General features: G+C 40.6%; 2 protein-coding genes and 1 non-coding gene across 3 annotated transcripts; 1 reads left to right on the top strand and 2 right to left on the bottom strand.

Moving 5' to 3' along the window:
- Positions 1-749: 749 nt before the first annotated feature.
- On the bottom strand, positions 750-2,903 carry LOC150078274 (uncharacterized). The gene is made up of 2 exons (XM_090384521.1): positions 2,815-2,903; positions 750-2,088 (listed from the first exon to the last, which is right to left on the bottom strand). The coding sequence occupies exons 1-2, from the start codon at positions 2,901-2,903 to the stop codon at positions 750-752; spliced, it is 1,428 nt and encodes a 475-aa protein (XP_090240647.1).
- Positions 2,904-4,735: 1,832 nt separating this feature from the next.
- Positions 4,736-7,694, top strand: LOC150078273 (uncharacterized). The gene is made up of 3 exons (XM_090384520.1): positions 4,736-5,027; positions 6,776-7,378; positions 7,684-7,694. Exons 1-3 carry the CDS (start codon positions 4,736-4,738, stop codon positions 7,692-7,694), a joined length of 906 nt encoding a protein of 301 aa, XP_090240646.1.
- Positions 7,695-21,214: 13,520 nt separating this feature from the next.
- On the bottom strand, positions 21,215-21,287 carry TRNAA-AGC (transfer RNA alanine (anticodon AGC)). Its single transcript has one exon. It is a non-coding gene; the product is annotated as a tRNA-Ala (tRNA).
- Positions 21,288-21,538: the final 251 nt, after the last annotated feature.

Below are 21,538 nucleotides of genomic sequence, written 5' to 3'. Positions count from 1 at the left end.
CTAAATTGAATTCCCTCATTTCAAGCAATAAATTCGATAGTTTTCTTATCAGAAATAAGTCGACAAATCCAGAAACAGTAGTAACCACACGCATATGCAGCTGAATTTGTTCTCTTCCACCAGGGTTCAGGTAATTGTTTAAAATACTGACTTCGTGCTTTTAAATATTTTATTTTTAACTTAAATATTAAAATAAATTATCTCTTACAATTTAGGCAATTTTTTATGACATTGAATTTCACATAATAGGATTCCGAGACACTTGGTCTCCTATCATCATGAAAAAACAACACACAATGACTAGATATTTCCCTCTTGGTGTTCTTCTCCAAAAGTTTATCATCGGTTGTGTTCCCATCAGCGTAAGTGGAAGTCAGAGAGTCGGGTTCCCGAGTCAGAAGACCTGTAAAAACCCACTGACAAAAGACTTACGTTGTATTGTAAATCGTTCACATTGTGAAGCGGTTCTTATAGGCATTTTGATCGGCCACCCGGAGATTTGGTGGGAGCGGAGGAACAGTCCACGGAATTTGGACAATGAAAAGTCATGACTAGCTTCTGCAATGAAGAAAGATGCAGAGTAGCGGATTGTGGGCTGATGTAGGCGACAGGAAGCAATCCATGATGGGATTGGAGTTAGGTAAAAGTGACAGATATGTCACAAAAGTTCAAAGAGCAATGGAAGAAGTGAGTGATAAAATTTTAATGGTCATTCCAAAAATGTTCAAACACAAGATTATAGCATCTTCTCACGCGGCATTCGCGTGCACCCTCATATGCCTGTTCAGGTTTCCTGACTGAGAAAAGCGCAGTAGACACAGGGTACACTGATACGGCTTTTCGCCGCTGTGGATCCGGTGGTGTTTTGTGAGAGTGGAACTGTCGGAGAACGCCTTCTTGCACATGCAACAGCGGTACGGCCTCTCGCCTGAGTGAGTACGCATGTGAGTCGTCACGGAAGAGCTCTGGGAGAAGCGACGATCGCAGACGGGACAACGGAACGGTTTCTCTCCGCTGTGAGTTCGGATGTGTGCTGTAAGATTGGCCGCTTGAGAGAAGGACTTGCTGCACGTGCTGCAGCGATAAGGCCGCTCCCCAGAGTGTGTGCGCATGTGTGTCTTCAGAGTACTCGGTCTGGCGTACGTCTTACCGCAGATCCGACAGAGGTTCACCTTGGCGATCGTGCCACCTTGAGGAGAGGCATCTTGGCTCTGACAGGGGAAACAGGACAAACGTGGCGTCGGGATGGAACGGGATTTGGTCTTCAAGGTCAGTAATGGATCCATCTGCTTGCAAGAGTGTAATGTTGCCGATACTGATTTCGGGTTTTGGGAGTATCCAAACTCCCTGTCTAGCGGGGATAAGGTCATAGTTTCGGCAGGTCGGAATTCCGCTGTAAATGTGTAAGTCCCACTTGGATTATAGTTCGGAGAAGGAGAATTGTAGGTTACCTGCACAGGTTGTCCATACGCCTGAACAGGAACTGTTGCGGTTGTTGTGTGGTGGGTAGGATTAGGTGCAGAACCCGCCCATTGAACTTGTGGCTGTGAGACGGCGACTGTGGCTCCCCCGAACTGATCACTGAATGCGGGAAGTCCCATGGTCATATTCATGGACAAGTTCACACTCATGGATGCGGGAAAGATAGTTCCCGCTGCTCCCGCACTTTGTGCGTGAGGCTGAACGGTGCTGTTGATACACTGGGAACCCTGATGAGTAGTCGGAGCGAGTTCGCTGGAATAGTAGATCCCTGGTTGACCCCCTGCATTGGTGTTCACCGGCATCTGAGGGTAGGTGGAGTAAGCGAGAGGCGTGGCCCCGAGGTTAGAGGTAGTTCCAACGCCTGAAGCAAGACCTTGAGCTGACTGCGGACAAATTCCTCCAGCAAACCCCACCCCAACCCCCATACTCTGGTTGTAATGGGGGTAGGTGAGGGAGCTGATAGGAGAGAGCTGGCCGGTCATCTGTTGAGCAGTAGGAGTCGTCTGAGCTGTGATGTGAGGAGGTCCAGGATGCACCATTGCGTGTTTCAAGGATAGAAGGACGTCTGCCGTGTCATGACACTTCTCCTTAAAGGGTGAGCATTCCCTGAAGAAGAAAAGAAAAAAATAAGGATTTAGCACCTATAGTTTTCCATTTATCATTCACACCCCTGATATTAACAAATAAGCACGGTAAAATTGTAAGTGCGTGTGCATTCTCTCTCTCTCTCTTACACGCATCCACACACACACACAAATTACAAAGAAGCAAAAATGCACATGTTGATCATTTGTAAACAAAAATCGACAGTGAAAGCAATATTGTGGTGGAATTGCCACATTTATATGAAATGAAAACCTGTTTGCGTCCATTGTGGCTAGAAAGTACCAGGAGGATACGCTCTATTCAATAGAGTATAGATGTTTATATACCAATAATTACTTTTCATTCAGCGAGTATCGAACGATTTAGTGATTCTTTGAAACGTAATATTTAGTTTGTTCCAGTTTCAGTGCTTTTGGCTTTTTTTTTATTTTTTTATTTTTTTTATATTACATAACGATAATTTTCTACAAGTACTCAGCAAACTTTTAGAAAGGAACTTGCCTATCTCCTTATTTTATTTATTTTTTTTTAACTAACGCGCTTAATTTTTGCACAATGTGGCTGTTAGTGAGCCTCAGGCAAGGACAGCAAATTCCCAGCAAATAGCAAATCGACCACAGAACACGTGCAATTTACACACAGTTATATGCAGTGCAATATGGCCTAAGTCGCTGAAGTGCCTAAAACGGTACGACAGCAACCAACCCACCTTCAAATTAATCTTACACTAACTTACACAACCGCGAGCGTGATACTTCTAATCCGAAGGGATTAAAATTAGCCCCGTAAACAAGACTGTCCATTGTTCCTTTCATTATCGATCCCCAAATGAGCAAACGCTCACCTTTTCTGTTTCAAAAAGTCCTACGCGTAGAACATGCTGCTGGCTTACCAAAGCTGATCAAGATATTCTAGTACGAGAGATCTACTCGTCAAAAAAAATACCAAACATGTTGAAGTTGTTCTGAAGCTTTCAATCTTCTGCATAGTTCTTGTCTAGGTCATTCCCCATTCATTTTTCCAAAGCTACCATCTATAACAATTTTCCAAGAACTATGAAGTCGAACGCTTATCAAGCAAAACGAATACTGATCAGAAAATACTCTGTACCTGTACCACACCGTTCTTACCAAACTGTGTAAAAACAGGGTCCCTAAACTTTTGAATCCAGCCGCTGCTACGAACATCAGAAATGTGGGCATTCTCAAACCACTCATTGAGAAGTTCTTGTTTGTTCCAACTGTAGTTGCTACACCAATGAAAAAAACGACTATCCACAGGAACGCAAAAGCATGTATCGATCCATCCCTGTAAATATTTCACCAGTTACTTGGGTCCAATCATTACTTTTAATGTTGTTGTTGTAGTGGGAGCGTTAGCGACTAATACCATATTGCTCTGTCTTTCCAGCCCATAAATTGCGTGTGTTCTGTGGTCGATTTCCTGTTTGTCTGACCAAAAACCCGAGTTTTCGGGAGAAAAATCATGATACCCTCGCCTGAGACCTACTAATTCAGCCACGTTGTGAAAAAGGCCCATAAAAATTCCTCACGTCATGGACGGGACTCGAGCTCAGGTCTTTTCCACCAAGTGTGGGGAGGACGGCGATTCTGCCAACTGTGCTACCCACGAGGGCCTACTTTTAATCTTATAAACAATCAGCGGCTAATCAAGCTAGCAATACATTGATTTCAGTACTATCAGCAGCCTTATAATTTCACTCCATTTAATTTTTATGACATCTTACTTGGGGTGCATTCCGAGAATGATGGATGGTTCTAAGTCCCACTCATATGTAGGTGCAGCAACTGAATTCCTTTCGCATGTAATTTCAAAATCCCTTCCACTTGAGTACAGCATACTTTCTGCAGAATTATATGCCATCCAGCTTGCATTAAGTGAAATATGTGAGCAGTAATCACTTTCTGTGATTCGCTCAGTGCTATCTCAGCCAAACAGGGTAAACATTCTTATTGTCCCATCCTACAAGAACCCCTCGACGTGGGCACCTGTACGTGGTGAGGGGACCTCCCAGTGATGCTGCTGGTTTTCCAGATTAGCATCACTGGGATCCAACGCCCATACCTTGGTTCCAGGGTTACAACATTGGAATCCGGCGTGTGCAGCCGTGCGCCGCGACCCGTGGAAGCGGAAAGGGGGATCCTGGTGGTTGAGGGGCCCAGCCTTAATACACCACTTTGGCCCCTGCTTCGACGAGACGGGTGGTCCCGGACCGGCTCGACTGGGATCAATCGGCGGGTGGTTCTATACTGCTAGGGTCAACTGGGTTCCAATAAGTCTCCCTCCCTATGGTCCTGGGACGGGATAAAGACTTATTGGTAACGTGGGTATGGTGCTCTAAGCGAACTCGGCGTCCCATTCGTGTACGCAGTACCTGCTAGTTCACGAGTGGGCGTCCCCTTGTTGGGCTCGGTGGTGGGTGAGGTACTTAGGCATCAGACATTTTCTCTTTACTCTTATGAGTAATTTAAATCTTTCAAACCCCTCTGGGGCCTCTACGAGGTCCCTACCTGAAATTGATGAAGATAATGTGTCATCAAAAAAGAAACACCGAACAGAAGCTGCACCACCTCCTGTACCTCGATTCCTTATCATACATTCTACCGGTGAAAAGGAAATAGGTAAAATGTCGCCCTTCTTCATTCAGAAGGGTCTCGAAGGGCTGGCAGGGTCCCCGAAGTCGGTAAAACGACTTAGATCGGGTGACCTTTTAGTAGAAACGTCTTCAGTGCGACATTCAGAATTGCTTCTCCAAGCAACATCTCTTGGGGGCATTCCAATTAAGACATCACCACACAGGACATTGAATACATCGCGTGGCGTAATTGCCGAGTGGGATCTCCTTGAAACATCTGAAGAGGAGATATGCACCGAACTGAGAGATCAAGGTGTAACAGCCGTTAAGAGGATATTTATGCGTAAGGAGGGAAAATTAGTCCCAACTAGGGTTCTTATCCTTACATTTAATACACCTAAACCGCCTACTTCCATCAAGGCTGGTTATCTGAACTGTCCTGTAAGGCTATACATTCCAAACCCGTTGCGATGTTTCAAATGCCAAAAATATGGCCACTCTCAGATGTCATGTCGTGGATCTCCTGCTTGTGCCCGCTGTGGAGCAAAAGAACATGACACAAAGGAATGTTCTGCCTCGAAACCAGTATGCTTGAATTGTGGCGGTGAACACCCTGCATATTCAAGAGCATGCCAAAGATGGAAAGACGAAAAACAAATTCAAAAAATCAAGACGGAACAGAACATACCATATATGGAAGCAAAGAAACAGTTAACACCAGCAAACACTGGAAAATCTTATGCACAAGCAGTCTTGAGGAAGGTTTCAATTTCGACGCAAACTGATATATCAATATCGCCATGTGATTCTTTTGCACCCCAAGCTAGATACTTGTTGACACAAGCACAGCAAGATAAAGCAGTCGCTACTCCCATTTCAATACCAACTAAGGAAGTAGCACCTAAAGGAAAATCACCTCAAACAAAAACCCCACCTGTTATTAGTGAGGTACAGGAGGAAATGGAGGTAAATGAAGAAGCTGAAAGTGTGGAAGAATCTATTCTAGATCTTCATCCGGAGGAAGAAATGGATATTGGGCGCCCTCAATTTCCCAAAGGCAGAATAAAACCCAAAGCGGGTCAATCTAAACCCGCATCACTTCGGAAGCCAGTCAACGGTCCCACTAATTCCAAGTAATAATGGCTAAACTACTGCAATGGAATTGTCGTGGATTCCAACGAAATATGGAGGATGTCAAAATGCTAATGCGCAAATATGAACCTGTTTGCTTTTGCTTGCAGGAAACGTACCTAAAGCCAAATGATGACCCCATATTGCGAAATTTTACTGCTGTTCGTAAAGACAGAAACGGGGATGGCCCGGCCCATGGAGGAGTCGCAATCCTCGTGGGCAACCATACCCCTTTCTCACAAGTTCAATTGAACACTAACTTAGAAGCAGTAGCCATTCGTTTAGCAATAGGGTCTTTACTTACAATATGTTCTATATATTTGCCTCCTGGGACACACATTTCCCAGGTAGATCTCGACGATCTTATTACGCAACTGCCCTCTCCTTTTTGCCTTCTTGGAGACTTTAATGGACATAGTACCCTGTGGGGTAGTGCAGAAACTAATGAACGAGGTCGTATTGTTGAATTTTTTCTCGACAATAACGGCCTGTCGTTACTAAATATGGGAATAAACACCTATTTCCATATGCCTACCCGTACTTTCTCTGCCATCGATCTTTCCATCTGTTCGCCTTCTCTGCTACCTTTGCTTTCCTGGGAAGTGGAACAGAATCCTTATGGAAGCGACCATTTCCCCGTAATATCTACCATTGTGAATGGACAACCTTGTCATCCATTTAGAATTCCACGCTGGAAGTATGATGAAGCAGATTGGAGTAAATTTTCACTACTCACTGAATTTGATCCTGTACAAATTCAGCAAGAATCAATTGATGAAGCAGTGAAGTATATCACAGAGTGTATTATCCACGCAGCGGCAACTGCAATCCCAAAAACATCCTCCCGATTTCCACGCTTTCCAAAGCCATGGTGGAACCAAGATTGTAAAGAAGCAAGAAAGTTACAAAATCGGTCATGGGGAAAATTCCGACGTTACCCCACCACCGCAAATCTTATAGCTTTTAAACGTGCCCGTGCTAAAGCACGATTTATACGCCGACAGAGCCAAAAGGAATGCTGGGTCAAGTTTACATCTTCAATTAACCAGATGACCAGTACCAAAGTTGTCTGGGATAAAATTCGGAAGATGAAGGGTAAATACAAATCAGCTCCTTCATCTATGTTACAACATAATGGTTGTACATTAGCAGACCCAACTGCTATTGCCAACGCTCTAGGAGAGGTATTCTCCACTATATCTGCTGAAACTTCATACTCTGCTGAGTTTCTAGTGTTAAAGAAGAAAGCGGAGAAACAAAAACTTAACTTCCCTTCAAGCAAAGCTGAAACTTATAACCTGCCTTTTAGTGAAGTGGAATTAACCATTGCACTTGCTACCTCGAAAGTGAGTGCCGCAGGGCCAGATGAAATTCAGTATGAGATGATAAAACATCTTTCATCTCACTCTCTAGAGCTGTTGCTACATCTCTACAACCGAATTTATTTGGAGGATCAATTTCCTGTTTCGTGGCGTAGAGCAACCGTTCTCGCTTTCCCAAAGCCAGGAAAAGACCCCAAAATTCCCAGCAACTATCGTCCAATTGCACTGACCAGTTGCCTATGTAAGATTTTGGAAAAAATGGTGAATGCCCGCCTCATATATTACCTCGAGGCAAACAACCATTTGAACAAGATTCAGTGCGGCTTCCGAAGGAATCGCTCCACTTTGGACCATTTAATCCGACTGGAAACAGCGATTCGCGATGCTTTTTTAAAGCGTGAACACTTGGTATCAGTCTTCTTTGACATGGAAAAAGCTTATGACACAACCTGGAGGTATGGTATTTTAAAAGACCTCTATTCTTTTGGTTTGAGAGGCCACCTCCCTGTTTTTATAAGGAATTTTTTATCTAAACGACTCTTCCAGGTTCGTGTTAAATCCAGTGTGTCCCGCCTTTTTTGTCAAGAGGAAGGAGTTCCCCAAGGCTCTGTCCTCAGTGTTACGCTGTTTGCAGTCAAAGTTAACTCCATTACAAAACAGCTTCCTCCATCAGTAAATTGTGCCTTGTATGTTGATGATTTTAGTATTTTTTGTTATTCCTGTAGCATGAGAGTTATTGAACGACAATTGCAACAAGCAGTCAATCACCTTAGTTCCTGGGCTTTAACTAATGGGTTTAAGTTTTCTGCCCAAAAGACCGTTTGCGTGCATTTCTGCCGCAAACGGAATCTACATCCTGACCCGGAACTTAGACTTGGACAAAATCCAATTCCTGTGGTAGCAGAAACAAAATTTTTGGGACTTATCTTTGATAAAAAACTGACATTCCTACACCATATTCGTCAGCTTAGAGCAAAATGCATGAGGGGTTTGAACATGCTCAGTGCTATCTCCTCCAACTTTTGGGGAGCAGATAGAAGCACATTATTGCGTTTATACCGAGCACTTGTTCGCTCTAAACTTGACTATGGTTCCCAAGCTTACTCTTCTGCTAGAATTTCTGTACTCCGGTGGCTTGACCCAATCCACCATAAAGCCATTCGGATTGCCACAGGGGCTTTCCGTACTTCGCCTGTCCAAAGTCTATACGTTGAAGCCAATGAACCACCATTGATGCTTCGACGTCAGCAATTGTCGCTACAATATGCTATAAAAATAAAATCCCTGCCTGACCATCCCACGTGGACATCTATTTATATGCCACGGTGGGAAAATCTATATAATACGCGTAAAACTGCCAGTCGGCCTTTTGGTATCAGGATTCAAGAGCTGGTTCATGATATTGGCTTCACGTTGGACAATATATCAACGTCAGTCAAGCAAGATCTTCCCCCTTGGAATATACGATCTCCGTCTTGTGACTTCAGTTTTAGGAGTTGGCTGAAAGCTAACACATCGCCATGTATATATCGGCAACTCTTTGCAACACACCTTGCCGAACACTCTGATTTCTTGCCGGTATATACAGATGGCTCGAAATCTGAAGAGTTTGTGGGATCTGCTTGTGTCTTTCCAAGTAAAACAATCTGTAGTCGTATTCCAAGTGAATGTAGCATATACACTGCAGAGCTACACGCAGTAGAACTGGCCTTGGATCATATAAAAACCCACCACTACCAAAAGTGCATGCTATATATGGACTCTCTAAGCGTATTACAGGCCTTATCCAATGTAAAAAGCACTCACCCAGTGTTATGTCGGGTGCAGCAACTATTACACTCCCTTTTAGAGTTAAATTTCGATATTCGCTTTTGTTGGATCCCTAGCCATGTTGGTATCAGAGGCAATGACTTAGCTGATGCAGCAGCAAAATCAGCAACGCCACAAAGTCGCATCCGCTTGTCAGTCCCCTATACAGACTGCAAGCAACTGATCTACAAAAAATTATGCGCGCGTTGGCAAGAATCTTGGAATGGGTGCCCTACCAACAAGCTGAATGAAATTAAGCCTGAAATAATGCTTTGGCATTCTAGTCAGCGCAGGGTCCGACGGGAGGAAGTAATTCTTGCTAGGCTACGCATAGGACATTCTCACCTGACGCATTCGTATTTGCTGAGGGCTGATGATTGTCCTGTGTGTAGGCATTGTAAAGCAATTTTAACTATCCGTCATATTTTAGTCGAATGTACATATTTTAGTAATGAACGCCGTTCGTGTTTTAACCATCTGTCTGAGCCCTATACACTCAGGCAGATTTTATCAGACGATGACAATGTGTCAGATGTCTTTAGATTTTTACAACTGATTAATCTACATAGTTTTATTTAGGTTGCCCAAATATTTAACATATTGTAAATGTTTTATGCCATATTTCTGTGCATAATATATTAACTAGATACGCTATTTTATATTTTTACATATTTATATTTTATTACCTTAGACTTGGCGCATGATAGCCTTAGATGCTGATGCGCCATTAAACTTCTAATAACCAACCAACCAACCATCCTACAAGAAAGGCTTTCTAATCAACCTCTATCAAAAAAAGTAATACTCTGAAATAACTCTATGCTGGATCCCAGGACACTCCGGAATAGAAGGCAATGGCAAAGTACATAATTCAGCAAAGTCAGCATCGAACAACCAAACAAAACAATGATAGTTCCATACACTGATTTTAGGCCAATTGTTACCAGAACAAGTGAAGACGAATTGGCACAAATGTGGAAAAATGAAACCAACAATAAACTAAAAGAAATAAAGCCTAATCCACAAATATGAGACTCCAGCTTCAGAAAAAGTCGCAGAGAAGCAGCAATGCTTGCCAGACTGCGAATTGGCCACACATATTTTACACATCTATTAGCTATTCTTGGCAATGATGCAAATTTCTGGGAACTGGTTAAGTATTTGACACGCATAAATTTGTATAACAGCATCTGACCATAATAACTTGAAATTAGTGATAAGTAAATCATGAACAAGCACAATATGGCTCAATAGACCTTTGTGCCAAAATATAAAAACAACAATCTACAGGGTGTCTCAAAAATACATCGCATAACTTCAGGAATGCGTTCCTCATATGTAGACAATAAAAATATTTTATGTCAACATAGTTCCGGAAATGCTTGGTTCCCGAGTTATTAACCGGAATGTCTTATCTCCCGCAGGTGATTTCCTTCATCACAAGGTACTGACAGAATCTGGTGGTTTTCCATTCCGACCATGTACTCAAATCAGGAGCAAGCGGATATGCACTTTGTGTACGGTTTGGCGGACGACAATGCTCTGGAGGCTCGTCGTTTGTACCACGACAGGTTCCCAGAACAAAGATGTCCAGACAGCAAACGTTTGAAGGTATCCATCGCCGCCTTTGTGAACATGGGACCTTTACACCTCGTACTGCCGACAGAGGACGACTAAGATCTACGACTCCTGAAGTGGAGGAGGATGTTGTGCATGCCACTCCTGGAATCAGCACACGCAGAATAGCAATGCAACTGGCTGTTCAACGTTCGACTGTTTGGAGAGTGTTGCGAGAACACCAACTGTATCCTTCCCATCTGCAACCGGTACAGGCCTTGTCACCAGCAGATTACCCTGCGCGAGTAATGTTCTGCCAGTGGTTCTTGCAGTAGCGTGGTAGAACTCCTCACTTTCCTGCTTTAGTGATCACAGATGAAGCACAGTTCACACGAGATGGAATATAAAACTTTCACAATCAGCATGTATGGGCTGAGGAAAACCCACATGCAATTCTTCCATCACGTCATCAACAGCGGTTCAGCCTCAACATCTGGGCGGGTATTTTTGGTGATAAGTTGTTTGGGCCCCATGTACTTTCAAACAAACTCACAGGGCAGGAGTACAGAAACTTTCTGGAAAACAACATGCCTGATTTCTTGGACGACACGTCACTGATTATTCGTCAACAAGCACACTTCATGCACATGGCGCTCACGCACATTTCAGCCACCTAGTCCGCAATTACCTGAATCGAAGGTTTCCTGGTCGGTGGATCAATTGACTGGCCGCCACGCTGATTTAAACCCACTAGATTTCTTCTTGTGGGACCATTTAAAGTCATTGGTGTATTCGACTCCGGTAGCTGATGTGGAAACTCTCCGCAATCGAACTGTGGCATATTACGTTCTTAGCGTTTTTTCACCAACCTTTCATGGAGTAAAATAAAATTAAAATTAAATAAAACAAAACAAATCTTGATAACTATATTTACAATAACCTGTATTTACAAAATTAATATACGTATTACAATATTAAAAGTATTAAAACACAAGATTAAAATGCATTAAAATATACTAAGTTAAAAGCGATAAAATCCCGTAGCTTTCAAAGGCTCCAGCCTTCTTCTTCAGCAGTACTCTCTATTATTCAGTACACCTTTTAAATATCAGCAGGGTAATGGTAGGCATCACATGTTTCCATTCTCACGTGTTCCGCTCTCTTGCATTGTGGAACCGGAAGTGGCTCGAACGGAAGTCGTACGGAACCGTTCATCCTTTTTTAGGATAATATTCTCTAAAAGGGGGTGAATCCGTACACCCCTATCCCTATTCTATTAATGTTGGTTGTAGAGCTGATCCGCAAACTCTCGAGCCACTTACGGTCCCAGAACCTATGCGCCCGATCGGTGATAGCGGCATCTATCACCGATCGGGCGCATAGGTTCTGGGACCGTAAGTGGCTCGAGAGTTTGCGGATCAGCTCTACAACCAACATTAATAGAATAGGGATAGGGGTGTACGGATTCACCCCCTTTTAGAGAATATTATCCTAAAAAAGGATGAACGGTTCCGTACGACTTCCGTTCGAGCCACTTCCGGTTCCACAATGCAAGAGAGCGGAACACGTGAGAATGGAAACATGTGATGCCTACCATTACCCTGCTGATATTTAAAAGGTGTACTGAATAATAGAGAGTACTGCTGAAGAAGAAGGCTGGAGCCTTTGAAAGCTACGGGATTTTATCGCTTTTAACTTAGTATATTTTAATGCATTTTAATCTTGTGTTTTAATACTTTTAATATTGTAATACGTATATTAATTTTGTAAATACAGGTTATTGTAAATATAGTTATCAAGATTTGTTTTGTTTTATTTAATTTTAATTTTATTTTACTCCATGAAAGGGCCCCGGGTGCCAAGCGTTTTTCGAGGCCAACCGACATTACTGCGACTTATAGTGCTCTAGATAAGTGAATAACGTTATTTTTAAGTTCCTGTCTTTCTCCCAACAGTTTCATTTTAACAACAGTTCCATACTTGAAAACTACAAGTCAGAACGCAGAAAGGAAATTCACCTTTCTTTTCCTTTATCATATATTTTTAAGCAACACTAAACAACTAACACTAACCGCTTGGCCTCCTAGCGGCACTGCTCCTGCCTCCCCGTGGCGGGGCCGGAAATCTTGGCGGAAAAGTCCTCCAGCCAAGGGCCAAAAGGAGCAAACATGGCAAACACAGACCATGTTTCTGCTACACAAACTAGCAGAAAACTAGATCAAATGGATTCATGTACAGCAAAGAGACAAAGGACAGAGGATCTCCCTCTAGTCGCACCACTGTTTCTAGTCATTCATTCAAAGAATGAACAACCGATCGGAAGCTTGTCACCTTTCAGAATTCAAAAAACTCTTGAAAGCATAGCTAGTTCCCCTAAAGCAGTCAGAAGACTAAAATCAGGCGATCTACTAGTAGAGATGACAAATCAAAAACAAGCAGAGCATCTAATAAAAGCGAGATATTTCGGAGAAATTCCAATAACAGTTACTCCTCATTCCACCTTGAATACATCGAAAGGAGTAATTACAGAGTGGGATCTTCTCAATGTTCCTGAAGATGAAATAAAAGAAGAGTTGAAAGACCAAGGAGTTATTCAAGTGAAAAGAATAACAATTAAAAGAGAAGGAGAAATTATCCCAACGAGGAATATAATTCTGACTTTCAACACTCCAAAACCACCAAAAACAGTTAAAGCTGGATATCTAAACTGCCCACTGAGACCATATATTCCAAACCCTGTCCGATGTTTTAAATGTCAGAAGTACGGACACTCTCAAGCAGTATGTAGAGGCTTCTCTATCTGCGCCAAATGTGGATCACGAGAGCATACACAACACGACTGTACAGCACAGAATTCAAGATGCCCAAATTGCAGAGGAGAACATGATGCCTACTCAAAAGAATGTGAAGAATGGAAGAGAGAAAAAAGAATACAGAAATATAAGGTAGAAAACAATGTAACATACCAAGAAGCAAAAAAAACAATACAACCACAACGAACAAATAGACCAACGTATGCACAAGTAACACAAACTTATAGGACAATAGAAACACAGACAGATGTAACGATCCCACCAAAAAAATCCATGTCAGAATGGGCACGTTCTCTTCTTATTGAACCAAAAGAAAAACCTGATCAGGCAATAAACACGCCCATCACGATACCACCAACTAGAGAAAACACCAAATCTACAAAACAAGTCAGAACCACTGAAGCAAACAGAAATAAAATGGAAGTAGAAGAAAAGGATCAGACAGATGAAACAATACTAGAAATTTTTGCAGAAGAAGAAGAGATGGATACCGGAAAGCCACACTTCCCTAAAAAAGGAAGACAAAAAACAGAGAACTCAAAGGCAACAACCTCAAGAAAACAAGCTGAAAGTACTAACAAAACAAAATAATGAATAAATTTTTACACTGGAACTGTAGAGGATTCCGCAGCAATTTCGAAGATATCTACGATCTCATATCGGAGTACAATCCGATTAGTCTATGTTTGCAGGAAACATATCTTAAGCCCCAGAATAAAATAACACTAAAACATTACAATATATATAGAAAAGACAGAATTACAGGCAGTACAGCACATGGTGGAGTAGCAATCCTAGTAAATTCCGGCATACCAACTAAACAGATCCCTTTGCAGACTAATCTAGAGGTTATAGCAGTACGGATTGCAGTAAACTTTCATGTGACAGTTGCCTCCATCTACCTACCACCAAACGAAGAAATAACCTATGCAGAACTAGAAGACCTAGTAGTTCAATTACCAACTCCTTTATGTATCATGGGAGATATGAATGGCCATCATCCTCTATGGGGAAATGAAAATATAGATAAAAGAGGTCAAATTCTAGAGAAACTACTTGATAAGCTAAACCTAATACTCTTGAATGACGGGACACCCACATATATACGTCTAACCACAGGAACTAGCACAGCTATAGACCTTTCCATATGCTCTCCGTCAATATACCCTCTACTGGTGTGGGCAGTTCATAACGATCCCCTGAGTAGTGATCATTATCCAATAAGGATTACTTTAAAAGAACCTACCACTTGTCAACCACAGAGAGCTCCAAAGTGGAGATTAGATAAAGCAAACTGGACAAGATACAAGCAGCTGGCAATATTAGAACAGCAACAAATCCAACAGGTATCAATAGACTCTGCAGTTAAATATGTGACTGACAAACTCCTCCAGGTTGCAAAATTAACAATACCAAAAACTTCATTAAAATTTCCCATACATCCAAAGCCGTGGTGGAACGATGCATGTTCCCTAGCAAAACGCGAGAAAACCAAAGCATGGAATATTTTCCGAAGACACCCTACCACAACCAACTTGATAATTTTCAAAAAGGCAAGGGCGAATGTCAGACGCATTACAAAGATTAGTAAGAAAAAATGTTGGATCCGTTTTGCATCTACGATTACTAGGAAAACAGACAGCCGGAAAGTTTGGGACAAAATAAATAAAATGAACAACAAATACCAAAGAATTTCTCCTCCTTTTATAAAATGGAATGGACAAGATATAGCTAAACCTAAAGACATAGCAAATGCTCTTGGTAGAACCTTTGAAAAAATATCAGATAGTAACTCCTATAAGGCAGCTTTCCAAAAACATAAAGCCCATGCAGAAACATATAAATTGAATTTCTCTAGTAAAAACAAAGAATGCTATAACCAACCTTTCACCCTCAGAGAACTTTATAAAGCCATTTCACAGACGAAGCAAAGTGCAGCAGGTCCAGATGAAATAGTGTACATGATGGTACAAAAATTAGACGAGAAATCATTGAGATCGTTGCTCCTCTTATATAACAGAATATACCTAGAAAATTCCTTTCCGAATCAATGGCGCCACGCAATAGTCTTAGCCTTCCCAAAGCCAGATAAAGATCCGACAAATCCAAATCACTATCGCCCAATAGCCTTAACTAGCTGCCTTGGAAAAATACTTGAAAAAATGGCAAATGCCCGACTAATGTGGTTTTTAGAAACCCGTAACTTACTAAATACAGCTCAATGTGGTTTCAGAAAGAACAGGTGCACCCTAGACTTAATGATAAAAGCAGAAAACAACATAAGAAATGCTTTCTTAAGAAAACAGCACTTAGTAATGATATTTTTCGATATTGAAAAGGCGTATGACACAGCATGGCGATATGGAATACTTAGAGACATTTTTAACTTTGGAATGAGAGGACATCTACCAATGTATATCCAAAATTTTTTACAACAACGAACTTTCCAAGTTAAGATATTAACCACACTATCGGAAGTCTTTGTGCAGCAAGAGGGAGTACCACAGGGATCGGTACTCAGTGCTACCCTGTTCGCCATAAAAATCAACGCAATAGCTAAACAAGTACCAAATACTATAGACGCAGCGCTTTATGTTGATGATTTTAGCATTTCTTATCAATCACAAAACATGCGAACAATAGAACGTCAATTGCAAACAGCAATCAATAAAATAACTGCATGGACTCAAAACAATGGCTTTAAAATCTCTAAACAAAAGACAGTAGGAATGCACTTTTGTCGGAAAAGAAACTTGCACCCAGACCCAGAATTAAAGCTAGAAGAAGAAGTAATCCCAATAACATCCAGCACAAATTTTCTCGGATTAACCCTAGATAAGAAACTGACCTTTTTAGATCACATAAAGCGCCTTAGGATAAACTGTCTAAAGAAATTAAATATTCTTAGAGTCATATCTGCAACAAATTGGGGAGCAGACAGGTACACCTTATTACATCTATATAGAAGCTTGATAAGATCCAAAATCGATTATGGGGCACCTGTTTACAGCTCTGCAAAACCAAGTGCATTAAGATGGTTAGACCCTGTACACCACAGTGCACTCCGCATAGCCTTGGGAGCATTCCGTACTTCTCCAGTTCAAAGTCTCTATGCTGAGGCTTATGAACCACCACTTCACCTCAGAAGACAAGAACTCCTTCTATCTTATGCAGCTAAAATAAAGTGTTTTCCAAACCATCCTGTGTTCAAAACATTATATACACCAATATGGGAAAATATGTACAGAATACACCCAACAGTTAACAAACCAGCAAACATACGCATCAAAGAGCTACTTCCAATTTGGTCTCTTGATTTCAACAAACTAGCTATTATACGAAATGCACCAAAACCCCCCTGGGAAATAACATCACCAAACTATGATACCTACTTTCAAACTTGGGGAAGACATTCCCTACCAGCAAGCAGCTTTCAACAACTACATGCTGCATATCTAGAGAAATATCCACAATATGCACAAATCTATACAGATGGATCGAAAACCGATACAAAAGTAAGCGCGGCAGCAGTTTTCTCTGATACTACAATAATCCAAGTCCTCCCAACAGAATGTAGCATCTTCACAGCTGAATTGCAAGCAGTGAAGTTAGCAATAGACCAAATATGGAAGAAAAAGCTACCCCATAGCCTGATCTTCACAGATTCCCTCAGTACGATGCAAGCAATACAATGTGACACAAAGAATTTCCATCCAACTCTAAGACAAATCCAAGTTACCCTAAACAAAATTCTTAAAAGAAAACAAGACGTCACTTTTTGTTGGATTCCTGGACATATGGGAATTAAAGGAAATGAACAAGCAGACCAAGCAGCAAAAATGGCACCCGGCACCCTTTCTTCAACCACCAAAGTCCCATTTACAGACTACAGACATAGTATCAAAGTGAACAGCAAAAAACAGTGGCAAAGAATATGGAGCGAGCAAACACATAATAAACTTTTTCAAATTAAACCAGTTTTAAATCAGTGGAAATCCAGTGAAAGAGATGTCCGAAAAGAAGAAGTAACCCTTGCCAGGTTACGAATAGGGCACACATATCTAACCCATTCCTATCTACTTAAATCCGAAGAACCACCTCAATGCAGCCAGTGCCATGTACAACAAACAGTAAAACATTTACTATTAGATTGTCCAGCCTTTATAAATGAAAGAAAAATAGCCTTTAGTTCTGTAACTAAAAATCAAGATGCTCTAGTTTTGGAAAACATTCTAAGTGAAGAAAATAAGGTAAGAGAAGTTTTTCACTACCTAAAATCAATAGGCTTATATAATCAGATTTAAAACACAAAAATCACCACAAGTCAACGAATCCATTTGAACTCCATCTCTTCATAAAGTCAGGTATTATTTAAATCCAAAATTTGAAAGAAACCAGACTAGGAAATCAAAACCGAGAGAGGTGCATTATGGCCACAGAAGCCGATGCGCCAACAACTAATAAACAACAACAACAACAACAACTCCATGAAAGGTTGGTGAAAAAAACGCTAAGAACGTAATATGAATATACCCAACCTCAGAGGCCTATTTGAGGGGACGAACTGTGGCAGGTTGTGAGACAATACGAAACATGCCAGGAATTTGGCATCGTCTTGGCGAGTCCATGAGACGTCGATGTGAGGCCTGTATTCAGGCAGAAGGTGGACATTTTGAACGATTACTATAAGGTGATGTGAACCTTTACGAGGTGTAAAGGTCCCATGTTCACAAAGGCGGCGATGGATACCTTCAAACGTTTTCCTGTCTGGACATCTTCGTTCTGGGAACCTGTCGTGGTACAAACGACGAGCCTCCAGAGCATTGTCGTCCGCCAAACCGTACACAAAGTGCATATCCGCTTGCTCCTGATTTGAGTACATGGTCGGAATGGAAAACCACCAGATTCTGTCAGTACCTTGTGATGAAGGAAATCACCTGCGGGAGATAAGACATTCCGGTTAATAACTCGGGAACCAAGCATTTCCGGAACTATGTTGACATAAAATATTTTTATTGTCTACATATGAGGAACTCATTCCTGAAGTTATTCCGTGTATTTTTGAGACACCCTGTATTAGCTAATGAAAATCCCTCTCTGTTACCCACTTATTGAGTGGTCGATCTTGAACCATCCACTTAACGGCGGCCATCTCCCTGTGGCCTGCAAAATATTAACGAATGATATTACACGTTACGATGGCCAAAAACGATTCAGATTTCATAAAGCTGACTGGACAAATATACAACTCTTACGGCAACAGATGAGCAAATAATCACTACTCAGCCAATAGACAATGCTATAACTCATGTCACAAACCAAATATTAATGGCAGCCGAAGCTACAATCCCTCGGTCTTCTGGAAAATATTATTAACATGCCACAACGTGGTGGAATAATGAATGCAGTGTGACGAAGAGAGAGAAGAAAAAGGCTTGGAATCTCTTCCGAAAGTATCCCACCTCCACCAACGTCATAAATTTAAAAAAAGCCACAGCTAGAGCCATATACTGCATATCCGGCGTTGGAGTAAAAAGGAATCATGGATACGTTTCGTCTCTACAATTAACAGAAATACAGATACCCATGTTATATGGAACAAAATCAGACAACTTAATGGGAAATATCTTTTAGTACCAACTCCACTGGAATGGACAGGAGATCACTAACTCCAAGGAAATCGCAAACATAATTGCAGCTACTTTCGCAAATACATCAGTAGTATCAGCATATATCCCATCCTTTCAGAAAACGAAATCTGTTGCTTAAAAAAATATAAACTAAACTTTAATACCAGCCAACAACTCCCCTATAATCAGCATTTCAACGTAGAAGAATTGCAAAAAGCTCTGTCAAAGTCGAGGAGGGATACAACAGACCCAATGATGTTCACTATCATATGATACAGCAACTTAATCAAAAATCTCTAAATACATTACTTATATTATATAATAGAATTTATATTGAAAACTATTATCCAAACCCCTGGCATCACTCCCTTGTAGTTGCCTTCCCTAAATCTGGCAAAGATCATACGATCCCCACAAATTATCGACCAATAGCTCTAACAAGTTGTCACGGTATAGCCCTGGAGAAAATGGTGAACAACCGACTAACCAGGTTCTTGGAAATATACAACTTACTAAACACAAAACTATAGACATGATGGCAAGTATCTTAATATGGGCACCCCACTAACAAGCTAAGCGAATTATTGCCACCTCAGGTGACAATAATTCGGAATTTTAGTAATCATCTGAGCCTTGTACACTCTGACAGATTTTATCGGATGATGACAGCGTGTCAGATATATTCAAGTTTTAACAACTGATTAATTTATATAGTTCTTTTTAGAGTCGAACTGTAAAATCCTGTTTAGCTTCTTAACAAGATGAGAAATTTGCCTTCTGGGATAATCTATGGATTGTCCTAAATTGGTTATTTGCGTGTTATAATCGAATAGTTTTCAGTCTTCTTGTTCCCCTAAAAATTGTGATTAATATGCATAAGACCTTTACCGTACAAAATGTTATCATAAATCATTCTTGGCTAAAGGCATTTAATTTATTGTATCGGGGTGGTCAGGGGCGTGGGTGCGTATGTACACGTGACTGATAAATACGATGCTGTTTTTGCTGTATTCTCTCAGTCTTGTGAACTCCTCTGACCGTGTGGTCATTTCGGAGTATAAACAAAAGATTTATTTATATATTTTTTTTTAATTGACGTTAAAAACGTTTTTACTGGCATTATTCCAAAAATTTTGTAACGAAAAACCGTCATGCGAAAAGCGTTACGAAATCAGTTTAATTTATCTTCTACTGGACCAAATTTAATGAAATTTTGCAGGGAGCTTCATCTTAGCTCTATACTCGAGGAAAAACTTTCAAACCTCTGAAAATTGCAGTAGTTTTTCCAGGATAGTGGAAAGTATGAACATGTGATCAAGGAAATTTTCTCACGTAATAAAAGGGATAATGTGGACGTATAGCATATCGTTGGAAAACTAAGGAATTTAGAAACATAAATATTAAGGTTTTAAGATACAAAAAACTTTCGGAAATGAGTTAATAATTCCAAAACGCATCTGGTTTCAAGTCATCTGGTGTTTTCAGATTGAATGTAATTTTTTTCTTTACAATTAAACTCTGAGATTGGAAAAGAGTTGTGCACATTTGTGAAAACATTATTCAACTTGGACATGTCATCAGATCTTTCGATATATCCTACTTTAGTCATCACAGACCAATAACCGATATGTAATTATTTTTAATAAAATAAAAACATTGTTATATTATTATCGATGAATTTTATTAAAATCTGAAAATTAAAACGTTTTTAACGCCTGCCGGTGACTCTTAAACGTAAAACACGTTAAATATGTTAGCCGAGGGACACATTATGTGCCTGCTACAGAACTTATTTTTTAATTATAATCAGTGTTATAAACGCTGAATGTTGTTCATTAAGGTTTATGTCAATTATTAATATTAATTATTCGCATTAAGAAGCTATGGACGATTTATGAACTAAAATGTTACGTGTTCAAATGACTGGGTATGAGCAATGGGTATTTTAAAACATTTATAAAAGTGGTTACTGGGTTTTTTTTTTTTTTTTTTTGGTTTTTTTTAAATTTGTTTCTAAGTGATGGAGGAGATTTTTTATTATTTACACGCACAGGAAGGAGAAAAACAGCAGACAAAACAAAGTTCATTTTTTCGCAATAATCGTTATTATTGAGAATCGCAATCGTTTTTGAACAGAAGCAATGAATATTGTAAAGTTTATCAATAACATCAATAATTACACGCCCTAGCTTCAATGACCTTCAAACTGATTTTGTCTGAGGAAAGAGAAAAAAAAAAAAGAATAGAAAAAAAAAAAAAAAAAAACATTGGAGGCGCCGGGCATCGATCCCGGTACCTCTCGCATGCTAAGCGAGCGCTCTACCATCTGAGCTACGCCCCCTTCGATGTCAGGTATTTCTGTTCAGCTTAGTCATTCATTAATTCTAAAGAATCAGTAGGGTTTCTCGAGGGTTTTATTAAAGGAAGAATTGTATGATGTTTTTGTTACGTTTCTTCTTCTTATTCTTATTTTTTTTTTTTTTAATGAAAGAGGGCAGATAGCGTAGAACTTTGGATAATTTTACTTCAAAGGTTCAGACAAGATTCAGAACTGTGTTTAGGGGGGTGAACAGTGATTTTGAAATCGTGTTC

This window comes from Mastigoproctus giganteus, chromosome 11 (assembly GCF_048544385.1).
Source record: "Mastigoproctus giganteus isolate SK-2022 chromosome 11, ASM4854438v1, whole genome shotgun sequence".
Taxonomy (NCBI): domain Eukaryota; kingdom Metazoa; phylum Arthropoda; class Arachnida; order Uropygi; family Thelyphonidae; genus Mastigoproctus; species Mastigoproctus giganteus.
Note: the sequence above shows the minus strand (reverse complement) of the source record. Positions and strands in the feature narration are given on the sequence as shown.